General features: G+C 30.5%; 1 protein-coding gene across 2 annotated transcripts; it reads left to right on the forward strand.

The window, feature by feature from the left end:
- Positions 1-6,609: 6,609 nt before the first annotated feature.
- On the forward strand, positions 6,610-10,227 carry LOC125834067 (squalene synthase-like). Of its 2 annotated transcripts, none has more exons than XM_049513238.1 (13): positions 6,610-6,813; positions 7,194-7,236; positions 7,346-7,435; positions 7,543-7,618; positions 7,759-7,828; positions 8,230-8,373; positions 8,465-8,569; positions 8,663-8,809; positions 8,956-9,031; positions 9,133-9,221; positions 9,681-9,772; positions 9,891-9,939; positions 10,152-10,227. In XM_049513238.1, the coding sequence occupies exons 1-13, from the start codon at positions 6,610-6,612 to the stop codon at positions 10,203-10,205; spliced, it is 1,239 nt and encodes a 412-aa protein (XP_049369195.1). In that variant the 3' UTR covers positions 10,206-10,227. The 2 variants fall into 2 exon arrangements, with proteins under 2 accessions (XP_049369195.1, XP_049369203.1); XM_049513246.1 differs by having other exon boundaries at positions 9,681-9,789; positions 10,152-10,204.
- Positions 10,228-11,056: the final 829 nt, after the last annotated feature.

The raw sequence follows: 11,056 nt of genomic DNA on the forward strand, positions 1-11,056 counted from the left end.
TAAAAGAATTAATACTAGAAAGGGAAAAATTAATGTATTATTTTATTATTGATAAAAAAAAAATCTTTCTTTTTGTTTTTGCAAATAGCAGTTAGAGATTCTAATTGGTAAATATTGATCGGAATCCAATGTTAAAAATTTAAAGCTAGAATATATATATATATATATATATATATATATGTGTGTTAATTATCGCTAAAACACTTATATCTTGTATTTATCAATCGCGCGTAACTTTTAATTAATTGAAGTTCATATAGCTGCTTTTAACCCGTGAATATATAATATTTTCCACCTTTTCTCTCATTGTTTTATGTTAAATGTCCATTTTGTTTTGCTTACTAACCACTTTTATAGTAAAGCAATTGTTTGTCTTCTTTTTCCATGTTTTAGGATTTTGAAGTTCTGTTTTTGTGGTTGGTATCATTGTGCATTCTATTAAATATAAACAAGTTTTTAAAAGTGTAAAACATATTAATTTGTAAATTTGAAGTTTGGTCTTTTAGAAGCAAAACATGCTTGAGAGTTACATAATAAAAAGGTTTCAAATTGGGTGATTTCGCGAGTAGATGATCCGACTGGCATCTAATAGGTAGGACTATTACATTGAATTAAAAGCCTATCTTACATATAAAGGTTTCTATTCGAGCGAAAACTCAAACAATTGAGGCTAGAAGATAAGGATACATGTATTACACATGCATTATTAGGCATGATAGTAGCATAATGTATATTCATCAAAGGTTAAATGGGTGTAGTTATAATTTTCGAATAATAAATAATTCCAAACTTTAAACAAACAAGAAATTAGTCAATTATAAAGACACCTTTTTTATAATTAAAAAAAACAAACATATAAAGTTAAACTTTTCTATAACTATATTATTTGTTCGGATAATTTTTCGGTTGCTATAATGAGATATTTTTATATAAAAAATATATAATATAAAAATCAATTTAAGAAAAAGCATATAGTCAATAAAATATTATTATAGAGATGTTTGATTATCTGGTTTAAACACTTGTTAATTAGTAATTAGCAGCAGAGGCATATGCATGTTAGGGTGTCCAATTGAACACTCTTCGTCGAATTTTTTTTCGTATATACAAGTAAAATGATATACGAAATTAAATAACATATTTTGGATACCCTTAACATAATAGGTTGTTATAGCTTAGTGCTTTTAGACGCTTTGAATGTGTTTTAGACACCTTGAATGAGTCAATGTTCGAATTTCACTAGCAATAAAAAAAAAATCACTCCGCCACAGGTAATTAGAGGTATAAAGTCAATCCACATGATTATTATTTTTTTTTTTAAAAAATATTTTATATTTCTTATATTCAAAGTCTGGACCACAGAATTAAATATTTTTAGGAAAATATAATTTTCAAAAAAATCATAATCAAACAGCATAACGACCATAGTACTGGTCCATTAACCTCGTGCTCTTCACGTGATGATGGGCCCATTTACACTCATAGCCCATTAAGGTCCAATGTTTATTTGAAGATCAACACTTATGTGTCATTATTTAACTTTTAACCTCATTTAAAAAAGAGTACTTTTATTTTTCACGCTTAGAAGTTTTAGTTCAAACCCTGAAAATCGTCTTACCACCAAAAGTGGCTATGAATGAGCACCTATTCCTTATAGAGATCAAATGAGTGTCATTTTATTCACGAAAATATTATCTTTAAAGCAAATTGATTAACATCGATGTAGTTAGTAGTATGGAAAGACAAGATACAACTGTAATTGAGTTTCAACCCATCAAAAGCAAAGCCCTAAGGATGTCTCAATATGTGAATTATCCCCAATATATCGCAAACAATAAAATAGGATTTTTTGTTACACAAATCGCTAAAAATAGAGACTGTGAGTTTTTAAAACTTTACTTCTTATCTCAATTGATGTTTGCTGCATTATTTTTTTTCGATATGTAATGACACCCATTGCTTCGGAAACATTCAAATCTAATTTTGTAGACGGGCTGGAACTGACCTTCTATTTCGATAAATAATGTTCCACTTATTAGAGAGGGACCAAATTCATACGAAAAGAAAAAAAAAGATTGATCTTTTAGACAAAGACAGTTTGCAAACTTTAAAATGTAGGTCCCTTTAGGTGGAATTGTCTTGTCGTACAAAAATTGACAACTATTATTATATAGTTTGTATTAATTTATGTGATATATTTTAATTGAACATAAAATTAAAAATATAAGAAAGTTATTATATAAATGAAATGTATAAATATTTATGTGATATGAATAAATTTACTAGAAAAAATCTAATATTAATTTATTTCTAAATAAAAAGAGATATTATTACCTTTTTAAACAAATTAAAAAAAGATGTAAATTTTATAAATTGAGACTAAAAAAATATAAAACTATTGAAGTGTATAAAAAATTGTTGGTTTTTGTGAGTGGAAGATAAATTGAATTCTTTTAGAAGATCAATAATTTAAAAATAATTGTTTTTTCCGCATCAATTACTCTAGAAAAATCAAAGTCCAAAATGTACTACAACATTTTAGAATTTCTAATAATAATAATATATTGGGGCCTTATTTCTTTGTTGTCTTTTGAAAGGAGAGCCTCTCCATCAATTTTATAGAGTTCCGTCTAATTTTTATTGATGTCATCGATCGATCAAATCACTTTAAAAAATCGGCATGTTTAACTCAAGCATTTCTTTGCCTGTTTTTGAAAATGAGTTTATTCAATAGACAAGTCGAGTATAAGCGAATAACTTCTCAAATCCTACTATTCAAAAAAGAAGAAACTAAGAACACATATTTAACATCTAACTCGTTAGGAATGAGATTGCTAAGACTAGTGTTATATTATTTTAATTACTATCACTATTATTATTATCATTTCAAATATTATTATTAATAGTATATTATTATTATTATTATTAATAATAATAATATTAATATTAATATTATTATTAATTTCTTCCCTCAAAATAGAAAAATTGCATAGCAAGTGGGCCTATAGGGCCTGTCCCATTTGGGTTAGAGTGATCATTGGGTCGTGGATGTTTGGCCCTGTTTACACCCACTTAGTATTATTTTGACAAAGTACTCCTTGTTTAAATGTATCATATTTGTCATATATCTTTTCATTTTCTTACCATAGTACTACTAACATTATCCTCGTAATTTCTTGTCTTCAATTTTATGTTACCATCTAAGTTGTGTTTGTTGTGCTTCGATTATCACATTACTTTATTATTGTTACTTTTCCCCCCTTTTGGAATAATATGTATTGCTTTTTCTTTTGGTTGTCATGTCTTCTTCATTTCCGTGCTTTCCTTTCCAACTTCCAAGATGTTTTAAAATGTTTTTCTTGAAGTCAATAGTCTATCAAAAACAACTTCTACACCATCACGAGGTAAATGTAAGTTTTATGTATATAAGATCTTCTCCAAATTCCACTTGTGAAATTATATCAAATATATTATTATTGTTTGTGTTCAGTTTCAACTTTCATAACTGAAACACTTCTTTTTGTTTCCTACACGGTGTCCGGAGCCCTTATTTGAGCCTCAACTAAATTCGAATATTGCGATCTTCATTGACGATCAATCTTTTCTTTTCATAAGATCTATTTTTAGGTTAGAGCGTCAATAAAATTTTTCTCTATTATACATGATAGGGCTTTGGTGAACTCCTAGATAAGAGTCATCTGCTAGGCCAACTACATGGGCCTGTTAGTAAGCCGCTAAAGAAGAGCGTTAAGGTGCACTACATGATTCATTTAGAGATGACGTTTCAATTAAAAAAAATCATACTCCGAACTCGAACTCGAACTCAAACTCAAACTCAAAACCTCTGGTTAAAAATAAAACAGTTATACTACTACACCATAACCTACGTTGATATAACTGAAACTTCTTGACAATATCCTGAATTCACTTGTAGAAATTAAAACTCCATTTTTTAAAAAAGTTTATTAAGTTGAAAAGTGGCTATTTTGTGAATATTAGGAAGAAGAAAGTTGAGCATACTTTTTAGAAGTGGGCCTTTGGGGTCCACCTAGGAAACAGGAAAACAAACTTCAGTTTAGGCCAGGCTTTGAAAATGACTAAACCAAATACAGCTGTTCTTCACGGACCAAATGAATTAATGGAGACAATGAATTATGAATTATGTACTCTAGAATGAAATAAATAAAATAAAAAGTATGCACTGGGTCCATTAAAAGGGAACATAGTAATAATGCGCGTTAGTCACTTTTCAGTCTTATAATTGAAAAATAATGATTAGTTTGAAATTTTACCGTTGAATTTTTTCATGACGGTGCTTGGAGTACTTAATGACAATTTACCTTAGTTGAAATTGGTTACAACAGTAATATATAAGATATTAGTGTAATCTCATAAGTGGTGTCTGAAAAAAGCATAGTATACGTCGATTTTATTTTGATATTTGCAGGGTAAAGAGATTATTTTTGATTGACTCTCGGTTCAACCAACGCAAAGGTAAGAAAGAAAAACATGGACAAACTAGCAATGTACAACACCATATAATAATACACATTGGCGTATCTTCATGTCTGAACTATCTCAATCTCACTTCCCTCATCTTATTCATCAGGAAGCCACTCCTATCTTATCCCTTATAACTTCATTCTTATAAGCACATCTATCTAAACATCATCTCTGTAACCTTCATCTTCTGAAAGCGAATATCTTAATTGATCAATATTTTGCCTCATACTATAGTACAAAGTGCTGACCAGTTAAGAACGTCCATATTCAAAAGATGTGAAAACTCTTAATAATATCCTAAACTTTTTATCTGTGAAATTTAAAACTCTATGACAGTGACTAGTTTTTTTTTTTTACAAAAAGGTTAAAAAGTACATATTTTATGAATTGACAATATCAACAAGTCAATGTCTAGAACAGCAAGAGGCATACTGTCTTGATCATGGGCCCAATGGGCCATTCTTATTAATGCTAAGTTTTAAATAGTACACACAGAGAAAGGTAGCCAATGATGTTGCTGTACGTCAAATATCTGATTTGTCTCTCTATTGAAGATCACTTATAGACACTTGCCAGAAAAAGAGGCCCACTTATGTAGTCTCATTAATGGACTCATGGGCTCCATTTGACTAATTTCTTATTTGGGCCTTGTGAAAATAGATAGCCCAATGGCCCAAGTGAAGGTTATGCATAGATATGTAGTTGTTCAATTTTCTACTTGGGCCATATGAAAATGGATAGCCCAAGGGCCCAGTGAAAACAGGTTCTTTTTGGCCCAAGTGCGAGGGTCTTTTAGAAATAGTCTTACTTTCACGAGGTAGTGATAAGGTCTGTATACACTATGTCTTCCTCAGACCCCACTGTAGGATTTCACTGGACATGTTGTTGTTGTTTGAGCAAAGTGAGAACAGGGTTCTTTTGCCTTTTACTCCAAAACGAATTGTTCCAAATATTTCGTGTGTTCTAAATATTTACATGCCTAGGGTAATTGGACGATTTTCGACACAATGATGACATATCTCATGACTATTCCACCTGCTAGATGAGATTATTAATCTCACAATTTTAGTGTAAAATTAGTCTGAGATTACCAATTCATTCCTAAATTATTATTCTTATCCATGTATAAACATCCCTTTATGTATTACTAACTTATGTTGAGTGTTTTTATTAACAAACTAACTTGGAATTGTTTTATAAATGACAAACCAATCCAAAAACAGGACAAGTCGAAAGAGCTTAATTGGAATGGACAGGTGGATTGGGTTATTTCCATTTTTCCCTTTATTTTGTCTTTCAAGATAAATAATTTTTTCACAAAACAAAAATTTATATTTTCACATTTGTGATCTCAAAAAACTTATATGCTACCACAAACAGAGACTAAAGCAAGTGTATCTTTCAAAGCATGGTTTAAACCTATTAAGTATTATAATTTTTAGTTAATTTTATATATTCATATATATTTTATATTAAAATATTAGATTCAGATCAATTCATTATTACAATGCTACATTTTTGAGATCAAGTACGTTTAGAAAGAAAATATTATTCTTTTCATAGTTGGAATTTCGAGAGACAATCAAGCTATTTTTTATCTGAATTTCTCTATATGCCTTTTAAATATTTCAAATAGTTCATTATTGTGATTTATAGTATTTTTTACGTAATTCTCAATATATAAATTTTTATTTTTTAAAAACTTAAAACTTCTATATTAAAATCTACAATCAAAGTTTAAAAATTTAAATCTCAACGATAATATATATGTATGTAAATTCAACTACCAAAGCACGAAAATAATGAGTTGAAACAACCCAACCTAACACCACAAAATTTCGTATTATTTCCTGTGGTTCCCTTTGTGTGATGCATTTTGATTCAACACTAAATTTAAGTAATAATAGATAAAATTCGTAATCTAAAATACTCAATTAAATTATTTAGGTAATTATAAATTATTTTACTAAACTTAAATATTTCTAAGTCAAATCACTTCTTCATTATATATAATATAAATCCACGCATAAAGTTTATATTTTTCTCATCCTTTATAGTATATATATACTATAAATTGACACTCCTTAATTAAACAAATTTATAAAAATGGAGTTGATGCAGGAGATTTTGATGCATCCAGATGAATTATACCCATTGGTAAAGCTCATGTTAACGGCAAAACGCATCGAGAAGAAGACATCAGTGTGGCTGTTGCAGCCACACTGGGCCTTCTGCTACGCTACTCTCCGAAAGGTGTCTCGTAGCTTTGCTCTTGTAATTCAACAACTTCCTAGTGACCTTCGTAACGTGGTAAGTATATGCTGATAGTGTAAAAAATATTTACTACATAATTTATTTTGTAGTATGGAATCCTAAGCATTAAATATTATAATTGTGTTTATGTTTATCTTATTCTTCAATTTTTTTGTGTCTTGTTGATATTATGACGATTTCATCTTATATTTCAACATTAATTATCAAGTTACTTAAATGATAAGTGAAATTAATTAGTAATTAAGAAAATAAGGCATGTTAACACGTTCGTCTCAATTTATGTAGTTGTGTTTGACTGAATATGAAGTTTAAGAAAACCGATATTTGAATACTAACTATTTTCTTCTATTCAAATTGTAAGAGCAAGAAATCTCATTTCCTCGTTTTGTCCTTAAAATTCATCTCCAATTCTGCAGGTTTGTGTTTATTATTTGGTTCTTAGAGCACTTGACACTGTTGGTATGTATGTTCAAGTTAAATCCCATAAGTTTAATTTCACTAATTACTAGAATATTGCTCACTAATTATTTTGATTTTCCCTTCTAATTACTTAATTAATTATGAACAGAGGATGATACCAGCTTAGCCATTGAGGTTAGAGTACCTATTTTGAGAAATTTTTATTGCAACTTCTATGATCCTCAATGGCATTTTTCATGTAAGTTTTTTTCTTCACTTCGCGATCGACTTGTTATTCTTATAACAGGTAAAAATGATATGATAATGTATATAACTTAAACTCGTTCACCTTTTTTTAATTATTAGGTGGTACAAAGGCATTCAAGGTTCTTATGGACCAATTCCATCATGTTTCCACTGCTTTCCTAGAGCTTGATACAAAGTGAGTTCTTAGAAAAAAATGTTGATTTTTTGGTATTAACATTTTGTTTGCATATCGAAAATTGATAGCAAAAAAACAGAATGATACTTAATTTCATACATTTGAGTATTTGTAAACGAAACGTTGCACGTATTTTGCAGTTATCAAGAGGTGATTAAGGATATTACCAAGAGAATGGGTGAAGGAATGGCGAAATTTCTATGCAAGGAGGTAATTCGCGGAATATTGACAAAATTGTGTGTTGGGATCAAACGCTTATCATCATATGCCAAAAGCTAATAGCTAGGTTATAAAGTCGCAACTTTATTTCTTAACTTCAATCATGACTCTGACCTAGGTCACCCCAGCACCCTCACGGACCTTGCCATAAGCAGGATGTTGGCGTTACCCAACATTGTGGAAACCATATGTCTAAACTTCATTGCATGATTATTAGAATAGATGAATTCAATTGAACTCATTGCTATCTTCTTGAACTATGAATAAAATGTTTGGCATAATAAGATCAAACTCATTCTGAATTTGCTGACTCTGAATAATCGTGAATTCACTTTCACTAGCAAATTAGTACTCGTAAATTTCACTTATAAAAGTCATTTGGTATCGTGCAGGTAGAAACAATCGATGATTATAATGAATATAGTTTCTATGCATCTGGACTTTGTGGATTAGGATTATCAAAGTTTTTTTATGTTTCTGGAAGAGAAGATTTAGCACCAGAATCCATCTCGATTTCCATGGGTTTATTTCTTCAGGTATTGACCTCTAACATATTTATCGCGGAGCCTTAAAAAAAGCTCTGTATGCTAGCTACTGATTACAAGCATATTTGGCTATACATTTCAGAAAATAAGCATCATTAGAGATTATCTAGAGGACATAAGTGAAGTACCTAAATGTCGTATGTTTTGGCCTCGACAAATTTGGAGTAAATATGTTAACAAACTCGAGGTTTGCTTTCATCATAACATGTTGCTATTTCTTGTTTGAAGTTCATACGTTGATTCGTTGTTCTGTAATTTCCATCTTCTTTATGTGTCTCAGGACTTTAAGTACGAGGAAAACTCGGTCAAGGCAGTACAATGTCTGAATGAAATGGTCACTAATGCTTTATTATATGTAGAAGATTGTCTGACTAGCATGTCTAGTTTACGCGATCCTGCTATCTTTCAGTTCTGTGCAATTCCACAGGTATAAATTTCCTTTCAACAGTTCAAAACGTTGTTTTTCTACCGTGTAGTGGTCTCTATATGAGAACTAGTGTGACATGATCACTCAATTTGCACTTATACTATACATGGAGTACTCATTTCCTTGTGACTTTCTTGTACTACCAGATCATAAATATGGGGAATTTGTCGATGTACTACAACAACGTTGAGATTTTCAAAGGCGTTGTTGAAATGAGACGAGGTAAAGATACACGACTTGTCAATATGCATGTCTGTTTGATGCTTTTTTGTGGATGAAAACAATTTCTTGCTAAGTCTTGTTCTTTGGTTTCTTCTTTTTAGGCCTCTGTGCTAAGATTATTGATCAGACAAGGACGATGGCTGATGTCTACGGAGCTTTTTATGACTTTTGTTGTATAATGGAATCTAAGGTATAACATGTACTATTCTCAGAACAACTTTTAGCTCTGTAGTAAGTAGCGGAGACATCTCGTGTGTTTTACTTCTTTATATTTTGACTCACCTAAGTGAGAATTCTGACTCTGCCACTGTTTGAAGTTGTGACTTTACTCATTCTAAAGGTTATTGCTAAGTTAGAATTGCTCAATTTCCTGGTTTTTCGTTCACATCTGCATCGTTAGTTATCCCTCGTGAGTTGAGGTTAAATGAAGCAGTGAGAATTCATATAGGTGACCTCGGACCTCCATTTGTTTGAGACTGTGGCCTAGTTGTTGTTGTAAAATTCTAAATTAGTCCATTTGATATATGAAGCCCTTTGATGTTCAAATATTAGGTGAAATTCTACTATGGTTAATTCTTCTTTATGTTCAAATTTTGTTTCTTTAATTTCATCGTGCTCGATTAAACAACTTATCAATCGATTCTTTAAGGTTGATCGCGATGATCCAAATGCAACGAGTACTTTGAAGAGGCTTGAAGCAATCTTGAAAACTTGCAGAGACTCCGGAACCTTAAATCAAAGGTTTTTTATGTTTCCTTGTACCCTCCTCAAACCGCACTTGTGGAATTACACTGGGTATGTTGTTGTTTGTTTATGGAAATATTTGACATTATCATTTGATGACTTTATTTACCACCAGGAAATCTTACACATTCAGCTATCAGCCTAATTATAATATTCCAGTTTTGGTGAGTTTTTTTTGCTAATATTTAGTTCATGCTTTACATATACTTTACATATGCCGGAACGTCTATCAAAAACAGTCTCTCTATCTTCGTAAGGTAGAGGTAAGACTCTGTACACACGACCCTCGGGATACACTGAGTATATTGTTGTTGTTTACATATACTATAGTTTTTCTGGATTCAATCTCTTCTTATATACCCAATTTCCTTTGCAGATTATCTTCTTTTTCATCATGTTGGCTATTCTTTTATCAACAAAAATACCTTAAGAGACCATAGGTGAGCATTCTATATGTGTTCTTACTTGAATAAAATGAAAAGAAAATTAAAATTGTAAATTTAAAAACTACACCTCTATCCTAAACAAGTTGGGATCGGCTATATACCAAACTTCAAAATGTAACTTTTTCATATCAATGATCATTGGAGGCAGTTAAAAAAAAAAGAAAAAGGTTGGGATCGGCCCACTTCTTCCTATATGCTCATAATTTTATATCAATATATGTATTATATATGAGGATTCATCATAAATTGACAAGTTTACGCTGGCTACTAGCCTACCACAACCTCCTTTTTTATCAGGGATTGAAATTGACAATGTGAGCAAGCTCATACAGACGGAGTTAAATTTTGAAAAAGAAATTAAAACAATACAAAGTGTCTGTTTTTCTATGTTTAAGAACGATATTCTAAGTTTCACTGATTTAATGGTAATTTTAGCTCAAGACAAGTAAGAATCATGGGATTAATATTGCTAATTAATTTTTTTTTCATTCTGCTTTTTTAGCAGGTTTGATGTAGAAGAAAAAGAGAAGTCTAGTCAAACAAGTCAAACCAATGTTGTAACATTTTAAAAATGATTTATGTACCCATAATATCCTTTCAACATTATAAAAATATTACATACATGGATCCCATTTTCACTTGCCTTCCCAAAATGAAAGAAAGGTAGGATTATTCTAAATTTCAAGCAAGTTTGGGATCGATTATTTAAAATTATAACGATTTATGTCGCTTTATTTAAGCTCATTTTGGTCCGTTCAAGATGAGTTGATGCATGGGCATTGTTGGAAGTTGGTTCCATCTCATGCCATAACTTTGTATTTTATATTAAAAATAT

Source organism: Solanum verrucosum, unplaced genomic scaffold (assembly GCF_900185275.1).
Source record: "Solanum verrucosum unplaced genomic scaffold, falcon-dt-bn FXZP01000285.1, whole genome shotgun sequence".
In the NCBI taxonomy this organism is placed as follows: domain Eukaryota; kingdom Viridiplantae; phylum Streptophyta; class Magnoliopsida; order Solanales; family Solanaceae; genus Solanum; species Solanum verrucosum.